Source organism: Centruroides vittatus, unplaced genomic scaffold (assembly GCF_030686945.1).
Source record: "Centruroides vittatus isolate TY-2023 unplaced genomic scaffold, ASM3068694v2 scaffold_1519, whole genome shotgun sequence".
In the NCBI taxonomy this organism is placed as follows: Eukaryota; Metazoa; Arthropoda; class Arachnida; order Scorpiones; family Buthidae; genus Centruroides; species Centruroides vittatus.
In genome coordinates this window covers 173,764-194,968 of record NW_027122682.1, presented here as the reverse complement: position 1 = coordinate 194,968, position 21,205 = coordinate 173,764, and the positions used below count along the sequence as shown (strand labels likewise).

At 35.1% G+C, this 21,205-nt stretch overlaps 2 protein-coding genes across 2 annotated transcripts in view; both read right to left on the bottom strand.

Moving 5' to 3' along the window:
• Positions 1-12,175: 12,175 nt before the first annotated feature.
• On the bottom strand, positions 12,176-13,238 carry LOC136987366 (protein obstructor-E-like). The gene is made up of 4 exons (XM_067285097.1): positions 13,193-13,238; positions 12,913-13,101; positions 12,618-12,836; positions 12,176-12,507 (listed from the first exon to the last, which is right to left on the bottom strand). Exons 1-4 carry the CDS (start codon positions 13,233-13,235, stop codon positions 12,176-12,178), a joined length of 783 nt encoding a protein of 260 aa, XP_067141198.1. The 5' UTR covers positions 13,236-13,238.
• A 3,773-nt stretch (positions 13,239-17,011) lies between these two features.
• The window catches only part of LOC136987367 (abnormal spindle-like microcephaly-associated protein homolog), a 46,629-nt gene continuing 42,435 nt past the window's right edge, over positions 17,012-21,205 (bottom strand). Inside the window, exons 21-24 of the mRNA XM_067285098.1 lie at positions 18,208-18,400; positions 17,774-17,928; positions 17,545-17,697; positions 17,012-17,473 (exon numbers count right to left, since the gene is read on the bottom strand). Coding sequence (XP_067141199.1) covers positions 17,165-17,473; positions 17,545-17,697; positions 17,774-17,928; positions 18,208-18,400 — 810 coding nt within the window. The 3' untranslated portion in view covers positions 17,012-17,164. The remainder of the gene's footprint in view (positions 17,474-17,544; positions 17,698-17,773; positions 17,929-18,207; positions 18,401-21,205) is intronic.

Sequence of the window (21,205 nt, the reverse complement as noted above, 5' to 3'; positions counted from 1 at the left end):
ATCACATTTCCGTTGTAACCTTAAAGGTTGTTTCACTCTATTACGGGAAATGGCCCTTATCATCATATATGAATGCATATATGAGGGTGAACAGTGAAATGTAATTAAATATGGTAGCTGAAAGTCGCACTGGATTCGACTCGTGAATGCGCTAATAAGGTAGTACTAGTACAGTATATAGAGATGGATCGTAGCGTTTCTTTACAGACGTGAAATAACATCAGGACGGGTAAGTACTGTAAAGCCTGGACTTCGCATTACCGGAATCCGCAACGTAATTGTAAAACTGAAAGCCAAACTGACGAAACTTTCAGTTTTGGAACGTTCAGTTGGACAGAAACAAGACTGAAAGCAGAGTTAAAAATCATTTAACTTTTCCGTTTTCGTTCCGCACTTCTGTCGTGCTGCAACCGATAAAAACACAAGGATTTGTGACGCGTAGTCACGTGTAGTTTGATTGTCGTAATGGCGGAAAGTGTAGAGAAAATGACGAGGAAACAGACAGATTTGGAATTATTCATCGAAGAAGTTAGAAAATACAGATGCCTGTACGACAAAAAATGTAAATAATTCAATGCAGAGAAAGCATAGTAAAATTCGTAGCGTCGTCCAGGTTTGACTCTTTACGACAATTACAGAACTGATCAACAGATGGCGCATTTCCGCGTAACGTTTATTTCGATGCTAGTAGCGTCAAGGTTAAACGAAAACAGAACTGAATTGAAAACGCTGTATGTTTCAGTTCTGTTTTCAGGTAATGTGGAGTCCAGGCTTAAGTCGTAGTCGTACAGTTAACGCTTTCCCATCAGATTCCATAGAAATGGACCGATGGCCGAGCGAGATAAAGGTGGCAGACCTACCGCCTCTGGGGAACCAACGAGATCGAACTCTCGTAACTGGCTCGAAACCATCTCCAGGAATTTTTCGGGGGTGGTCCGTTCGGATATGTCGGGCCCCGTCCCTCACCATCCGGTCGCCCCATTGTGGGCCTGGCCGAACCCATAATGGGCCTACTAAAAGAGGCCCTCTTAGTGCCCACAGGGCGGAAAGAGTTAAGATCGTACAGTTAACGCTTTCCCATCAGATTCCATAGAAATGTGAACCAGCCTTTACGAAATATTATAGTCTATTTATCCTAACTTCGCACCTACTGTAAACAAACTAAGACACACCTCTCTTTGTTTATTGGCTTAAACCCATCTCCATCAATTAGAAACCGCGTTGCATCTCATTCGTCCGCAGAAAATAGTTCTTCGTTATTTATAAAATCATTAATGAAATACTAGTTACTTAGCAATGATTATAAATGTAATTATTTCATATTTGTTAAATTGTTACTTTAATGAATATCTGCACATTCTGAATCACTAAAAATAAACTTTTTCCGGTCATGCGCATTATAATGTCTGGGTTTCGTTTTCCATTCATTACAATAACTATCATTATTTCAAAGTGCGTGTTGTCGAATTACAAAAATGGAAAACTTGAATGTAAATACCATTAAACATCGACAAGGAAAACCGCTGAGGAGTTCGGATAAACGAATAGTATTAAATTTGTTTAATTCTCTAACTGAAACGAATCCAGAAGTCTGTGTGAAGGACATAGTGAAAATGGTAGAAAAGACAACAGGGATATCAGAAAGGAGCATTTACAGAATTCGCAAAGAATATTTTACTAATGGTAAAGTAATAACTCCTTCGAAAACCCGTAAGCGTACTCAACTTGTTGACAAATAGGATGAATTCACAAAATGTGCCATTAGATGTAAAGTACACAATTTTTATTTTTTAAATGGGTTAATGTTACCTATGGTACCAAAATGGCGGCTCGTCTCTGATTCCAGCAAACAGAAGAAAGGAAACAGTGGGGATTCACGTTCTAACCTAACCTAATATATCCTATTCTAATAAATTACCATAATTATTACCAACCAAATTATTAGAATAGGTTAGGTTAGAACGTGAATCCCCACTGTTTCCTTTCTTCTGTTTGCTGGAATCAGAGACGAGCCGCCATTTTGGCATAGGTAACATTAACCTTTAAATGAATTATCTATGGTAGATAAGGTATTACAGGCTGTTAATGATGATCCAGATTTACCAGACTTTACTCGATTCACGATATATAATTTGTTAAAATTAAGTAATTTTAACAAATTGTATATCGGGGATCGAGTAAAGGCTGGTAAATATACAAACCGTAATAAAAATAGTAGATTAATTGAAAGAGACGATATCATTTTATGGCAAAGACAATATCTACGAAAAATAAGAGAAATGCGTTCTTTAGGACGTAAGATTTACTATTTGGACGAAACGTGGATCAATGCAGGCCATACCAAGAATAAAGTATGGAAGGATTGTTCAATTACGTCATATCGCGAAGCTTTTATGTCTGGACGATCTACTGGATCAAAATATCCTTCCGGAAAGGGAAAACGAATAGTTCTTGTTCATATAGGCAGCAATACAGGTTTTCTTAATGGTGGTCTATATGAATTTGAATCAACGTCATCAAAACATTGCCACGAAGAAATAGATGGCAATAATTTCAAAAAATGGTTTGAAAAAATATTATCGAAATTAGAAAGTAATGCTGTTGTTGTCATGGACAATGCTCCATATCACTCAGCAAAAATTGAGAAGGTTCCTTGTATTGTAGTTGGAAAAAAGCTGACATAATTTCTTGGTTGGAAAAAATAGAGTTTATCATAACGACAAAATGTTAAAAATAAACTTTTGGATATTGTTTAAAAAGTAAAACATAAATACAATAAATATATTATTGACGAAATGGCCAAAGAAATGGGTGTTGATGTGTTACGTTTACCTCCGTATCATTAGCGAGGTTGAGGCCGAAGTTTTAAACGTGAAAATGTGTACGTCTGACGTTCAGTGACGCTTTCCTGTAAGCCTATAAGTTTGACAATGACCTTTGGAATGTCGAGCATGATTCCACTAACTTTCCAAACGCCATTGTCAAACATCTAAGCTTACAGGAAAGCGGCGCTGAACGTCCGACGTACACGTTTTCGCATTTAAAACTTCGGCCTCAACCTCGCTATTGTAATTTAAATACTATTGAATTGATATGGGCAGATATGAAAGGTTACATCGCACATCACAACACAACATTCAAACTGTCGGATGTGCGAATTTTAATGAATAAAGCTATCGAACAAATAACTGAAGAAAGATGGAGAAAATGTATCGAACACATAGAAAAAGAAGAACAACGAATATGGGAACTTGATGAGATTTCGGAAACTGTTGTAGAAAAACTGATTATTCAGTCGAACGCAAGTGGTGACGAAAGCGATATAAATGATTACTTTGAGCAACTATCTTCTGATATAGATGATTAATAAGGTAAGTTTACCCTGTAATTATTTTAAAAAATTCTTAATTATATAAATATCACATAGATAAATTCATAAATTACAGTAACGTTTTCCTTTAGAGGTTTGAGTATGATTTTTAAGGATTGCCGGAGAATTTTTGTTTTGTTTTGTTTTATATCTACTTAAAAATTCTGAAGTATGTTCAACTACACAATTATAAATATGTTTTGTGTGTCTTAATAATATATATTTAATAATAATTTTTGACAAACTATATTTAAACGATGGAAATAAGATAAATGGCTACGTAAAATGTTAAAGTAGGCTATAATAAGTTTTCTAAGTATCATCTCGGTAATTTTTAAATTGTTGTACCCACTCTCACCTACTTTAACACATGCAGAGAAAGGGGCTTAACTAGTCAACACGTGTCTATCCACACCCGATTGTGATTTGACCAATTAAAATCTCCGGCGGATTAATACGACAAAATCTTTGTTTACAGTAGGAGCCAAGTAACGATAAATAGAATATAGTGCTTTCCTAAAGTGCTTTATTACGTTGTTTTGATTTCTTCCCATTCTCCTATCTTAAAATTGCATATAGCCCAACCGTATTTTAATTGAAAAATAATGAATTTTTAAGTTTCAGTTTAGGTGATTTAAATTTTGTAATTTATCACTAATCAAGTGATTTCCTAATAACCCAGTTAAATATAAAGTATAATATCTATTTTATCTGTAATTATTAAAAAGTTATCCAATCAAAAATTTTTATTACTCACCGATATTTAAATCGCATCGAGCATCGCATGGATGAACACAGCTTTTGTTTACTACACTGAAGTGCAATCCTTCTGGACAGTAGTGTACAAACTTGTAACCGTTAGCACACTGGATGAAACTCGTGCAATCTTTCTCGTTTGGATAGACACCATTGGGAAGCTCGCATACTTCCTGTGTTGTGGTTGAACCGGTGGCAGTGGGTGGCATAGTGGGCGTGGAAGCTATAAACCATAATCGCTTGAGATTACTGAAAACATTTATATCTATATGTACAGAACTTTTAATACTCACTAATACTGGGATCGCACCCAGCTTCGACTGGAGACGTGCACGCTAATAACTTTGCACTGAAGTGCGATCCTTCTGGACAGTAGTGTACAAACTTGTAACCGTTAGCACACTGGATGAAACTCGTGCAATCTTTCTCGTTTGGATAGACACCATTGGGAAGCTCGCATACTTCCTGTGTTGTGGTTGAACCGGTGGCAGTGGGTGGCATAGTGGGCGTGGGAGCTATAAACCATAATCGCTTGAGATTACTGAAAACATTTATATCTATATGTACAGAACTTTTAATACTCACTAATACTGGGATCGCACCCAGCTTCGACTGGAGACGTGCACGCTAATAACTTTGCACTGAAGTGCGATCCTTCTGGACAGTAGTGTACAAACTTGTAACCGTTAGCACACTGGATGAAACTCGTGCAATCTTTCTCGTTTGGATAGACACCATTGGGAAGCTCGCATACTTCCTGTGTTGTGGTTGAACCGGTGGTAGTGGGTGGCATAGTGGGCGTGGGAGCTATAAACCATAATCGCTTGAGATTACTGAAAACATTTATATCTATATGTACAGAACTTTTAATACTCACTAATACTGGGATCGCACCCAGCTTCGACTGGAGACGTGCACGCTAATAACTTTGCACTGAAGTGCGATCCTTCTGGACAGTAGTGTACAAACTTGTAACCGTTAGCACACTGGATGAAACTCGTGCAATCTTTCTCGTTTGGATAGACACCATTGGGAAGCTCGCATACTTCCTGTGTTGTGGTTGAACCGGTGGTAGTGGGTGGCATAGTGGGCGTGGGAGCTATAAACCATAATCGCTTGAGATTACTGAAAACATTTATATCTATATGTACAGAACTTTTAATACTCACTAATACTGGGATCGCACCCAGCTTCGACTGGAGACGTGCACGCTAATAACTTTGCACTGAAGTGCGATCCTTCTGGACAGTAGTGTACAAACTTGTAACCGTTAGCACACTGGATGAAACTCGTGCAATCTTTCTCGTTTGGATAGACACCATTGGGAAGCTCGCATACTTCCTGTGTTGTGGTTGAACCGGTGGTAGTGGGTGGCATAGTGGGCGTGGGAGCTATAAACCATAATCGCTTGAGATTACTGAAAACATTTATATCTATATGTACAGAACTTTTAATACTCACTAATACTGGGATCGCACCCAGCTTCGACTGGAGACGTGCACGCTAATAACTTTGCACTGAAGTGCGATCCTTCTGGACAGTAGTGTACAAACTTGTAACCGTTAGCACACTGGATGAAACTCGTGCAATCTTTCTCGTTTGGATAGACACCATTGGGAAGCTCGCATACTTCCTGTGTTGTGGTTGAACCGGTGGTAGTGGGTGGCATAGTGGGCGTGGGAGCTATAAACCATAATCGCTTGAGATTACTGAAAACATTTATATCTATATGTACAGAACTTTTAATACTCACTAATACTGGGATCGCACCCAGCTTCGACTGGAGACGTGCACGCTAATAACTTTGCACTGAAGTGCGATCCTTCTGGACAGTAGTGTACAAACTTGTAACCGTTAGCACACTGGATGAAACTCGTGCAATCTTTCTCGTTTGGATAGACACCATTGGGAAGCTCGCATACTTCCTGTGTTGTGGTTGAACCGGTGGTAGTGGGTGGGACAGTGGTCGTTGTTGTGGTAGTAACATTTATTGTACAATCTGAGAAATGAGAATATTTATTAGCTACTTTAGTTATGAAATAATGTATTTTCAATAAATGTACATATCTGAATTTTGATAAATTTTGTTTCAAATATTTGTTAATTAATTAGATTTTACATGTAATTAGTTACCAAAGGTAAATCGACGTACATAAATTGCATTACGTGTATATGCTAACAATATTTTACTGATTAATATGATTATTATTTGTGAGAAATATAAACATGTAAATTAGTGATTGATAGAGTTTTAAATTACTTTATTTTGTTTATACAGTTTTGAATTGGGCGAAGAACATTGCGTAGTGTAATTTTATTTGATTTTTTACTTATTTCGTATATTTTTTTCCTGGCTGTTATATATACAGCCCTGTATTACAGGGGAAAGGTTTGGCGGATGGTCAAAATTCAAATGACCCTTCAAGATTTTTACATTTTTGGAGTTGGTAGATCTGGATACGTTGAAAAATGTAAAACAAGTTGAAGGGTTTTTCTGTATATATGGATATTAATGTTTGGGGTGTACGATTGTGTTTAACCACTTTTAAGCTTAAAAACTCCCGTTTCTTTCGTTGAGAATTTTTGAAATTTTGCAGGCAAGTTAACAGAAGCATTGATAGCATTAAATTTTGATGGTTAAAAGTCGACGGTTGTATTGAGATACAGGGGTCATCTGTCATATCTTGAGTGGAGTTGGACTTGTACAAATTAGAAATTAAATTAACCGTACTATTTGTAAGAAAATTTCTACAAAATGTTGTAACACAATTTAAAGATAATTTCAGAAATTAAATGCAACCTTATTTGAACTTCAAAACTGTATTCATGGTTGACTATTACAATGTCAAATTTAATATTAACATTCACTCTATTAGAATTTTTATTATGAAAAAATATATTTAACCTGAAAGAGCATAAAGATGTAAGATCCAGAATATAATGATAATGATGGTGATATAATTCAGATTAATTAGAAGAAATAAATAGCGCGGTAACTTTCTTCTAAGTATAAATAGCTATTTTATAAACCATTTATAGAAATAATTAAAATATAAAAGAAATTATCTATGTAATAAATTTAAAAAGTGATAAGGGGATATCTTACGGCAGTTTTTTATACGTTTACTTAGCTTATCGATTGTCTGAGACAGACACTAATTATTATTTACATAGACCTGTGTTATAACTCTAAAATTGTATCGAAAATATTTGTTTAAAGTTAAGCAAATATTAACTCTTTCCCGGCCAGGGTACCGATCTATCGTTACCCTGATTGTTTCGCAAAACGGCCAGGGTACCGATTCCTCTATATACCTTGGTACCAATTCATCGTTACCCTGTTAAAAATCGATTTTTATAAAATTTATCGACAACAGATGTCAGCACTTGACGGTATCGGTCTGTTTCACATATTTTTGTCCAGGTGGTGTTTTGTAGATGTAAAAAATTTTAATTATCGATGTTTTTTCCTTAATTTTTCATTTTCTGATTATTTTTTATTTCATTTTTAGCATATTTATGCAATAATATTACTATAATAAGTTCATTAATGCTATAATAAGTTATTCAGCTATAATATGTTTTTTTTTTTTTTTTTTTTTTAACTCTTTCCGCCCTGTGGGCACTAAGAGGGCCTCTTTTAGTAGGCCCATTATGGGTTCGGCCAGGCCCACAATGGGCAACCGGGTGGTGAGGGACGGGGCCCGACATAACCGAACGGACCACCCCCGAAAAATTCCTGGGGATTATTCGACCCGTTCGGATTCGATCCGGGTCCCCCAGAGCGGTAGGCTGCCACCTTTACCGCTCGGCCATCCGGCCGTCAAGCTATAATATGTTAATGCATTATAAATATTCAAGTTATGACCTTCAGTTCTGATATTTTATATATTTTTTTAATTTTTAATTTTTAATTATTTTTAAAATCTAAAATATCAGCAAATATTACATCTGTTGCAACTAGTAATCATATGTTTATTACGAAAATAAATAATCTTGTTTGATATAAAATGAATAAAGTATATTAGTTCATTATATTAGTTGAAAGCAAAATAAAGTTTAGATTTTAAACAAATGTTTGATATAATGTGCGATAATTTCACAACGAATAAACGTACATGCATAAATGTCACATCAAATTGTACAGAACAATATTGTACATGGTATTGGCTCAGTGACAATAAGAATGAAGTAACCAGGCAATGTTAATTTTGACAAATAGTAACAAATTTTCAAGTCTGAATGTCAGTTATCATATATATATATTTTTTTTCTCATAAATTTTTCAAACAAACTTTATCGAAATATGTCGTATTTAAAACTAACTATATTGATAAATATATGTGATTTTTTTCATATGAATAAGATAATAATTTAATTTTTAGTGAATTTTTAAAATAATATTGCCTGATTCACCTATTTTGAACTTGGCCGTTTTACAAAATAAGGGGGCATGGCAAACGGCAGGCTAAGGGTTAAAAAGTGTAGTGGCTTGCGCATGTTATCATGCTAATACTGGTATTAACAACAAGAAATGGCAGTAGATATAGCTAAAGAAATGCAGACAATATTCTATTGTCCTCGATTTTACTGACGTCGACATAAAAGAAATAAAGGCCAAACTCTGTTTCCAGGGCATTCGTCAGAGTTTAAATACAGTATTGGAGAATTGTTAGTGCGCGGAACGTTCTCTAGACAGCGCGTCGGTAGCTAGTGTTTACGTCCTTGTTTGTGTGTGGTGTTTGTTTCCTTCGCATTTATCACTGTGTAAACTCTTTGTGTCTCTTATCATATCTCGTATAACCTTTTTTTGTAGTTGACAAAGCTTTGTTTTGTTTTGTTGGAATAATTGGATCGTTCCTTCACCTTATTAGTCCGTTATATCAAGGTCAGGTAATATTTACACAAAGAAATCAATCAGGTCAAGCTACCAGTATAAGATGTTTCTATTTTATAGAAAATAAAAAAAATTGGTTATTCGAGGGTAATTAATTAACAAACGCGTTATAAACAAAACAACACATGGCCGGCCATAATTACCCTATTACCGGCGGGCTTGACCTACAATAGGGTTCAACAACATGAATTAGGAATGGGAACAATGCCCAACCCATACTATCCATAATAAATTACGAGGTTCTCAATCATATCAGCGAAAATTGTCCTAATAACAGCTACCCTCCATCGATAACAATATACAGTAGAGCGTCGATAAGTGGAACGTCGGTAAGTGGAATGACCGGAAAGTGGAACGATTTTCAGTCGGACTGTGTCGTGCTGAATCGAATGTTTTTGATACTAAATTTACTTCTAAAGTATAATTTTCATGTTTTTATGTTCTTTAATATATTTATTTTGTTTGTACAAAATGCAGAAATAATTTTTAACGATACGATAGCCTCGATGATTATTATAAAAATTTTCGTTAGGCTTAAAATCGACGAAAATTCAACACGAAGCGACACGCAACGGAGAAAAATTTGAACATCGGACAGGTTAATGTATTTTTTCGTACAAAGTCGGAAACTGGAACAAATCATTAACTGGAAGGACCCCAGTCCCCAATTGGTTCCACTTATCGACGCTCTACTGTATCTCAATTTTCAATACTATTTCACCTTGGACTTTTCGTAATACAGAAAGTAATAATATGATAAATTTAAATTTCCAAAACGTACAGTGAAAAATATAGCCCATCCCGTATAATCTTAGAATAATAATTTTTGTACAGTATAAAACATGAAATGCATTCTTACCTAAACTCAGATTACACTTCGCATCACACGGCCTTATACACGCTTTAAGTGCGGCACTAAAATGAAAATCATTTGGACAGACGTGAATGTTCTTTAATCCATTTATGCATTCGATAAAGGATCCACAGTCCTCTTCGTTAGGGTATATACCATTGGGTAGGTCACATTCCGGGATAAATTGTTGTGTGGTGGTGGTGGTGGTGGTGATAGAACAATTTACATTTTCTGGATAATCACAGTTTTCGATGTGTTCATTAAAATGTAATCCTTCTCCACATTCATGGTGATAAAGTTTTTCGTCCAAGCATAAGAAATACTTTTGACAGTCGTTGGGATCAGGGGTAAAGCAACAATCGCAATTGCATTCGCCGATCGGTTGGTCAGGTGTTTCGTCTGGTTCCTTGCCTAAAGTTATAACCGATAAACGTACATTATGGCTAAGATTTATTTTACTTTTGAAATTTCATAATATTAAAAAATGCTCTCTTACCGCATCCGGCATTATCGGGCCAATCGCAAACTTTTAATTTTGGGTTATAATACAATCCTGCCGGACAATCTTTAACGTAAGGCATCCAGTTCGAACAGTGAACGAATTTATTGCAATTTTTGTGTGGAAATAATCCATTATGTTTCGGACAATTGCCTTCCGGTCTTTCTCCGCAATCGACGTTTTCTGCAAGGTCGCATTTTTCCGTACTGACGTTAAAGTACAAACCGGATTGGCAAGTCTTGTGTTGAGCATTTCCTTTCGTACAATAAATGTACGAAGCGCAATCTTTCGGATCCGGTAATAGGCACCCTTCGCAGATATCGCAAGGTATATCTGAAGTTGTATCGTCTGAAGTCGTATCGTCCTCATCGGGAATCCATTCTGGAGATTTGTAAAAATTTATATCTTAATATAATTAATTATTTCCACGAATCCCTTAATACTTTCGAGAATTCTTCTTACCTTCACATCCGGCACTTTTCGGCCAATCACAAATTTTTCTCTTTGGATTAAAATGGAGTCCGGCAGAACATTGTTTAACATGCGGGTACCAATTTGAGCAATGAATGAATAAACTGCAATCGGTGGGATGTGGCTGCAAGGAATTCCTGTCCAAACATTGATCAGACTTATTTGAAGAAGGGCATATGACACTTTCGGCCAGATCGCACGTCAGTGTTAATGGATTGAAAAGAAGACCGGTAGAACATTTTAATTTTTTTCCTACATAATTAATGCAAACAACGTAAGAAGTGCAGTCGTGTTTATCTGCAATGGTGCAATACTCGCAATCACATTCTACAGTCTGATTACTTGAAGGGGGATGTTCAGTCTTATCTGAAATTCAAAAAAAAATGTTTGTATTATATTAATTATTTATATAATCATTTAAAATTTAGCCCATCTCTTAATGACACAGCTAGAAATGTACTTACTGCAACCAGCAGACCAGGGCCAATCACAAACTTTCAAACTAGGATTGAAATGTAAAATTCCAGAGCACGTTTTATTATGTGGAATACCATTTACGCAGTGTATAAATGAATTGCAGTTTTCTGGGTGAGGATAAAGTCCATCGGAAGGACAAATCGGTTGACTTGTTCCGCATTTTACGTTTTGACTGTAATCGCAGTCTTGAATATCTGGATTGAATAGAAGTCCATCCGGGCAGCGTTCGCGAGTAGATTTATAATTAATACATTTTATATACGAAGAACAATCAGTATTGTCCTTAATTAAACAAAATTCGCAATCGCAGTCTCCATCTTGAGGTGTTTTATCCGGAATAATGGGACGTTTATCTGTATAGAATAGAATAGCTTTTCGTATTAGCAATTTCATTTGAACTAATTAAAAATTTTTAAATATAATCATTTGAAACATTGTTACGTACTGCACGTTCCAGGCCATCCGCATCTTTGCTTTTCGGCATCGAATTGAAGGCCGACGGGACATTTTTTTATTGTCGGATGCCAATTTACGCATTCGATGTAATAGCTGCAAGATTCGGCGTGAGGGAATCTTCCGTTCGGATACGGGCACTGAGAATCTTTAGAGCAATTCACTCTTTCTTTAAAATCACAATTCTCGATCATTGGGTTGAAATGCAATCCTTTTCCGCAATGCATTCTGTACTTTGTAAAATTTAAACATAAATAATAAGCCGTACAATCGTTTGGAACGGGATAAAAACAGCAGTCGCAGTCACAAGTTCCATTTACTTCTGGAGGTGGCTTCGGTTTCGGTACTACATCACCTGTACGCACAGAAACATTTCAATACCATAACATAATAACTATTTTAGTAGAAATTATACTTACCACATCCCGCATCTCTCGGCCAGTCACATATTAACAAAGATGGATTAAAATGTAAATTCTCTGGACACCATTTGTGATGAGGTATACCGTGAGAACAATGGTAGAACCTATTGCAATCGTTTGTATCGGGAAACAACCCAGATGATTCTGGACATACGAATTTATTTGGATACGAGATTGTTGTACTTGGTGTTTCTTCAGTTACTAATTTTTGTGTGGTATTTGTAATGGGTTTTACTTCTGGCGTAACTTTTTTAGTGCTGGTTTCGGGTCTCCATTCAGTAGACGGGAAAGTTTCTTTAGTTGTTATATCTGCAGAAATAAATATAACACCGAGTAAAATTATATTACATTTAAAAATTATAAAAACTATTTTTTTCTAGCCTAGAATTTATTTACAAACGAAATATTACAAAACTCACCGCATCTGACGTTTTCTTTAAAATCGCAAAGTAAAGTATTGGGATTTAGTAAGAGACCTTCAGAACAAATTTCTTTATACGGATTCCCATAATTACACCTGTAATATGTTACACAGTCTTCCCCGGGATATATACAACAGGCGCAATTCTTATCCGGACACACAAAGTCATCGGTAGGTATAGCAAACTCGTATACCGGAGACCTCGCATAATTGACAACTACGAACATTACACATTGTCATAAATCCATACATTGAAAAGTCGAATTCTAAGATACAGGAGAAAGGTAACATACCTGTGGAACAAACGGCATTAGAAGGCCAATCACAATTAAAAGTCAGGGAATTAAATAGAAGTCCCGCAGAACACCAACGATGTTTTGCTAGTCCATTGTTACACATGAAAAGAGCTCGACAATCCTCGGGATTTGCAAAAGTCCCATTTTTTTCGGGACAAACGAACTGAATGGAAAATGATATTTTATCTGAAATAAAATAAGATTTAAAAAAATAAACCAAGTCACTCGTATGTAGGGTTACGTTAACGAATCATGTTGGAGGTATCCCCGTACTCACCAAAGATGGCTACAAAAAATAAAGAAATAAATAAAATGTTCATTTTAAATTACAAGTGTGCGGACTAATGTTTTTCAACCTTTATATACTGCATATGTGATTACGTTACAAAGTGAATCCCTTATCACTTAGGCAAATGCATAAAATTATGACATCGCTTGTATCGTTGGTAAAATAAACAGATTTTAATGAAGTACTAATTCCGGTTTGTTTATCTATCGATAGTGGGAATTACGTTGTATTGTATGTGCAGTGACAGACTATCAATTTTCTGATTTATTTTAATCTTGCTCTTCGAGATACACCCTAATTTCATATTCTGTGACAATAATTATGAATTCTTTTCGTCTATATTTGCAATTCGAACTATTGTTAAGAGCTTAAGTTTTCACACGAGAAAATAACTACGTGTATATAATACAATAGAGCTTAAGTCACACTACAGCTAGTTCTGCATATAACTAAACGTATTGTACCGTACATTATTTAGTTATATCAATAATTATCTAGTAATGTAACTATGTGCCAACATACATCTAGTTATAGTGTATATTTAATTACATCAATACTAGTGCATTTGTTTAACTAGATTTAAATTGATACAGGTTGTACAACATACAATACAGTTGTGTATTTGACGCTCGATATGCACAGTACAATATGTACCAAAACTTTCGGTGTTTTTACAAGTGCGTGGAATGGGAATACGATTAAAAATTGCAGCCCGGTGTTGCGACGATGTCACAATAAGTAAATTAGTATTTTTGTAATTACATTATTCCTTATCATTCCAACAAACCAAATGGAAATTACAACTTCTGCAAGGTAAAATATAAAATGTAGTTATAGTGGTGGTACCTTTATCTGCCGCCAAAGATCGGTTTGATTGACATAATCTTTCTGTAGATATTGTCCGTCTTCTTCTCTATTTGCATTGTTATCTTTTATGGATTTTCTAGATAGAGCAGGTGGAAACCGAATCATTAAGGATGTAGAAACACAGGATTATGAATATTTTAATAAGTTAATCCGAGCAGCGTTATCGACGAGATAAAATCGAGGAATGGTTACGAATTCGTCACGTATTTGGGTTATTAGGATGTATCGATTATTATTATTATTATTTAAAGATGAAATACTTTCGTCTTGGCTATAACACGCGGTATATTTCACTACTTTTTTGTGAAAATTAAACATTTACTTTGAATGTTTAATTAGGCCCACTTATTCGTTGTTAACCGGAATATTGCTTTGCGTTCTGAAATAAAGAAGATAGCGATTCGAAATAAATTCGCTAAAATTAACCTATTATTTCGAAGTTCCTGTTCCCTATAAGGAATTCCTTTGTATTCTAGATTAAACAAATATAGATAGACTTAATCTATATAAATTATATATTATAAAATTTTAAATTCCTATTTAAAATGTGTTGTAGATAAGTAAAAATTTTGATTTTATATATAACGGGGGAAAATATGGCCATCGGCAAAAATAACCCCACATTTTTGGACTTCGAGGACCTTGAAACGTCGAGAAATGCAAAACAAGTTGGGGTATTTCTCTGTTTGTATGGAGTTAGTGTGGGGCACGATTTTTTCATTCACTACGAAGCTTGACTCCTGTGCCTTTTATGGAAAATTTTCATAAGGGTTTGTGTATTGGGGAAGTGTTTCTAGGCATTTACATGAAAATCGAACTATTGGTTCGGGAGATATGGCCATATCTCTCCAACCAATCTGAAGACTTATAAAGATAACGTTGCCGTCTTAAGTTCGATCGCCATCTTTGAATCGGATGCCATCGCAACGGAGGATTTTTATCTCCATTCGTTCAATAATATTTTTTACTTTATTTTAACATTAGTCAAACCGAATTTACGACGTTTATCTAAATAAAGAATTACGTAAAACCTTCGCGTGTGCCGGGATTTTTATGAAAACTTTCCTTTTTAAAATTTTATAATCACTAAAGTATGAGTGATACCTATTTTTTGCAGGCTGGATATAGCTGATATATATATACTGTATTTCGTTTTGTTTTGTGGTAAATTGTAACATTCATCCAAAAGATAAAGAACACATTTTTTTTTTTTTGAATTTTTCAATAGGGAACACCGTTTTCATTGTTTAAAATTTTACGATGGGTCTAACACCTGCTTTTTACGCCTGCCACGGGGTTTGGCGACCTTCACAATGATGCTAACAGAGGGTAAGAGACAGGTCAATGTAAATTTCCGCTCCGAGAGGGCTTTTTGCACGACCATCCAGATGTCTGCACTCAATGGAAAGGACTGGTGATGCGAGAGGGATTTGTTTAGTTCCTTCGAATGAGACATAGACCGTAGTGGCAACACTGATAGTATTGAGGGAGAGTTGGGCGTCACTGTACAGTTGGAGGCATGATTGATTACTAGATAAACTGGTTGGGGAGCTGCTATTGGGGAGCACCCTTCGTTTTCATTCTATGGACAACTGCTCCCGATAGGACCATATACACGCTTTGGACTAAATTGGCTAAAATTGCGTTAGCGCGTGTGTATTTTAAAGGGGATTTTGTATCGTTTTTAGTTAGTTCAATTTTATTTTTCGAGTTTTTGTAACAAACGATTGTCAATTCGGCTTCAGATTGCCTGGTTTTAAAGAGACGAGGCCGAAATCGTCCGTTTTTACGAAGGGGCACGCGAATTTAGAATCTGTATCGGTGGATTTCTAACAAGTGGGATGTGAAAACGTTAGGCAGAGAGATGCTATAACAGCAAAAGTTGTACATTTTTACATCACTTGCAGCTGTAAAAATGTACAATAGCAAGACGTAGAAACGAGATATTTGGCAAGAAAGGTGGAGAAATCCGCAATCCGCTTGCATTAATTCTCAATCGTAATAAAACGTTGGATAATTTTATGTAAATATTGCTAATAAACTGGATATTGAAGTATATACGTACTATATTTATTTAACTTTTATTGTTCTCACACAATTTTATTTAAAAAAAGAAATCATTTCTAACTTTCGCTTTCTTATCCATTATCAGTTAAAGATATCATTTTTCTCTTTAAAGACTATGACTCATTTATGGAATTTTGGTGTTATAGAGTAAGCCAGCGAAATGATAAACTTTTTATAATGCAGTGTATTTGCAAAAATTGGCAGTAATTCTAACACAGAGTTTAAAACTCTATTTATTGACTAATAAAAGTACAAAACGAAATGACTCGGTGTGGAACGATTCCTATCTGGAACCACCCTCTACTGCCCAAAATATGCACAGATCTACGCCATGTTCAGTCCCTTCATTGCAGATAACTGAGATAAGTAACGAAGAAAGTTTATGCTTATCAGTTAATGTAACAGCGGATGGGACTGATTTATCTGCAATGTGTTTACGGCGATTGCAATCGGGGATGATGATAAATTGCAATACGGTGATTGCAAATATCATTTAATTATATTGGTGGTTAATGGTCGAGGGAGTGAGGAGATGATGGAGGTCGTGTGTATCTTCGTTATGATCGGACTTAATGACGAGCTTTATAATAGTTAAAACATATAAGTTTTTTAAATAAAATGTGATAACAGATGGTGCCACCAAATGTTGCCGGGAAAGTTAAGCAACTCGTTGCTTAACTTTTCAACAGCAATGTAATTTGTGGACCTGGTGCGCACAGTCTAAAAATTTGAGGACCCTTGTGACCAAGCTATGTGTTAATTATTTATATATTTTTATGAAACTAAGTTTATTTGCAAATAGTAAAGTAAAAAAAAGTAAAAAAAAAATAAAAAAAAAGAACAAATTAAAGCTTAATTTTTTTTGGAGAACAAAATTATCACTTAAAAAAAGGCATTTAAAATACAAATTTCACTTTGTAATTACAATATTTTTTTTACAGTGGAAAAATAATCAATATTCGAGGAAACTTTAAGCAATTATAAAACTACTAAACTGATTTCTGTACACCGTTGGAAAGTTCCACTTTAAAGTGTTTGGAGACTCGTGTTTCCCCACTGTTTGCCTTCCTTTTTCTTAATGCCGATTACCTTCATAATTGCTGTTATGGCCGTCAGAGGATCGTCAAATTCCCTCGTCTGGTTCTTGTTGCAAGTCCAATCCGGTAAAGTTCTCGGTAAAGCTTGGGATCCGTTGGAATGATGGACCGTCGAAGAGCAGAGAGAGGCAGCGGAGCCTTTACTTTTTTGCTGTGACTTGTTGAGCATTTGTTTTCGCATAATGAGATAATGGAACGAGGCAATCTTATCCACGGTCTGTTTATTTTCTTTAATTACCTAAAACAAACTTCTAGATTTAGTTAAAACTACAGAAAATTGGCAATTTCATAATTTCGGTATTACTTTACCTTCACTCTGTTTGGATCCTGGCATAAAATCCATATTAAAGTACAGAGTTTGCTGAAAATACCTGCTCCTTTTTCTCTGTAAATCTTCATTAATTCTAAAATTGTATCTAGCATTCCTTCCGTGTTCCATACGGCATCCACAGTTTTAGAATACTGAAAGAACGACATTCAATTTTTAATTATGTTTTTGTTATTAAATTTCCTAATTTTAAAAATAAATTAATAATACTTTTGCCAAATTTAAGAAGATATTTATGGTGTATTTAATAAGTTCCATATGGGGAACACTACGATTGCAGTTACGAAGAATATGCATGAGAACATCCAAGGCTTTTCCTTCGGTCATTTTTTCACAACAAATAGGTGAAAGCTGACTAGTTTTATCTGAAATTATTGGTTGTCGTTTCATTATTTTACATCCAACTAAATACTTTTCGTTAATTGCATAATGTAAGTTCTACTCTTAAGAATTAGACTTGGCAATGCTATAAGCTGGCCGTGCACGTTAATTCCCTGCCATACGTCACGAGAAACCAAGAAACACTTCAACCCCAAACACTTGTTTGCCACGGTCTAGTGGTACTATTTAAAACTCTGACTGCATTGCCAAATCTACCCCTTGCGAGTAAACTTCTCACTTGAACGCCCCTACATAATACCTACCTAAATTAATTAAGGTACTTAAAATGTGAGTTAGAGACCGTTTCCCTAAAAGAAGATACAAGGCGTAATTGGTTCTGTTGACTAATTTCATATCTTCTGTTGCAGCAGCTGTTGCAGATTTTACTCTCGATCTTGCTTCGATTATCTTCTTGTTGGTGATAAGGCACCTTTGTTTGTATCCTCTCCAAGCGGCCTAGAAAAGATTTTTTAATAAAATTTAATATTTATTAATAATAAATACATTTTAAAAACTGCCATTAAAATTTAATAATTAAATATACTTATCTAAAAATTAAAATTCAAGTGCAGTAGTACTGCACCTCATATTTTGAATGACTAACTTCGAACGCTAAATTTGACAAAAATTTGCCTCGGATTTTGAACGATGCTTCGAAGTTTGAATTGCGCATGCAGTGAAAAATGCACTCAAAGTGTAAATGCAATCTGTTATGCATCCAAGTTGTCTCTCGCTCTTACGTTAAGCTCGTATGTTTTTGTGCCTTTATTGCCATTTTTTTTAGTGTGTTTGGTTACATTCAATATATTGTGTGTTATTTGTCTATGTTAAGTAATGACAGCTTTTAATAATATGCGAAAATTTTCTGTTGAACATAATATAACCGTTACTTATTAACCGTGGCATTCGAGAAGTGTATAGAAGCAACAGTCTTAGAGAAAGGTTTTAATATCGATGGTTGAAATGAAAAAAGGAATTTATTACAAAGCACGAAAACGAAATGTGTGTGGAGGATCTAGCAGCTATGTTTTAAGATGCCAAAATCTACTGTATGCAACTAGTTAATGCACAGGTACTTTTCATTTTATAATACAGTATTTACATATTTTATTTATTGTTTTATTATTAGGGCATTTGATTGGTTTTACCTTAAAATTACACATATTTGCTGTTTTAAGTTTATTGAAATGGGTATTGTTTAGGGTCTGGGAATGGATTAATTGCTTCAAAGTTCAAATGGCCTCCTGAAATGAATTAAATTCAAACTACAAGGCACCATTGTGTTTTATAAATACAATGGTGCCTTGTAATTTTATAAATATTATGTTCTTTAATTGCGTTACACTTACAGGAAATAAATGTCCCTCTTAAAAACTTTTATTTTATTTCATTTTAAAATGTGTGGTGAGGTACTATTGAAAATTTTTTTTAACAGACACAAAGTCAAGAAAACAATCAAGAAGGGGTTAAATGGAAAAAATTATAAATGCATTTGCCATTAAAAAGTTTAATTGAAAGTTTTGAGTCTGGGATTTGTTTGAAGTAATGCAATTATAGAAAATTTATCAAAATTAACATGGTTCCAAAAACAGAAGACTTATGTAAATGTTACAAAAATATCATTACATGGTGGGAAAATGATACAGTATCAAAAATTTCTTCCAGAAACTACAGAATGGTAGAAGTTTATCACCAAACGATGTGCATGTAACATCTGTTTTGTTCAATTACTCTGTGAGCTCTGACAGCCCATTGTGGATTTGGTTTTGCCAATAATAAGGACAGTCACAAATGGGGAGGAACCAATATATTTGGGTCGACTCATCTATGTAAAATTTCCAAATCAATTTAAATTCGAATTCTAAGCTGAGATCCCTGGAGCAGATGCCTTTACTTTGGTGTCCATCTGGCTGTCATAGCGTGTTGGCTAACAAAAGAAATCCAATATATTAACAGTGGCAGTTATAAATTACCATTTTGCATATGCTGGATTGATAATAAAGAAAAATGTTTTATAATTTATGTACTATTGGATTGATGAAAGGAAATGTGTGACGCTGGTAAAGAACATTTCATTGTTCTTACTGGTCCCGGATAAAATATAACTCACCGTTAAAATCTGTGTGTGGTAATTTTTGGTTTTTAGTATATTGTAAGGTATTAGTTATATTATGTAAACAGTGCACTGTATATATACAGAAAATGTTTCAGTCTTAGTTTTCAACTTATGTTATGATGGTCTTGATGGATATTGTATGTTTTGTGAGTAACCGGGGATAGGACGAATGTCTTACCCTTTTCTCCGGCAACAGGTTTTTTGAATCTGCCCACTTTGTCAGTGGATGGCGTGTTTACTGTGTAGGATTCCGTGAGGTCAGGATCAGTTTGTTAGGTTGAGTCGAGGAGGAGAGAGGGGTCGTCGGTAAGGCATAGGAAATATACGAGTAAAGAACGCTATTAACAAGAAAAATCAAAAATTTAGTGAATAACAAAATTACAGAATTATAAAATTGAATGCAACATTGGTTAAGCTATCGTGTAGCTTTAAACGAGAGGGTATTGGAGCTAACTAAGCTCTTGTGTACAAATTGAGGGATCGAGAGAGAGTTTACAATATGTGGATAACAATCGTACCTCGTTCACAAGAGTTTGATAGTTTGAGCGGGTATCCAACTTGGCAGAGCGTTAGCACTAAGTAATATCTTTGTAGTGACTGTCTTAATGTGCATTAGTTAAACATTTTCGAAGAGACTGCCCCCTGAAGTGCAGGCGCCTCATCCTTATATATGATTTGGCCTGGGAAAATAGTCAGGTGATTGACTGTTTGAATTATGAATCTGCAGGTGTGAGGTGAAGGGTTACGGTTGATGATGCTATGACCTCGACCAAATGCAGCTATCATGTCCATATTAGGTTCGATTTCTATCCATGCATTTGTTATTCCACTTTCTCCTCTAACATCAAGTTGTCTAATTTCACACTCGAATGTTATTCTTCTCGCCTGGTTGTTGATAGTAAAGGTTGTCATGTAATCCATTTTCTATGGATATTTTCTTTACAATTGCAATGGAAAAATAGATCTACGAATATACTTAAATTTATGCACAATCAAGTGCTCGATCTCACATTTATGTTGTATGTATGTAGGCTGATGAGGGAGTCTTGGTACCCAAAATGCATTCTTACTAAAATTTGAGGTTAATTAAAGGCTATTTTTTGTAAAATCTAGTCTATTTCCAGTCAGCCCTTGATGTGATAAGC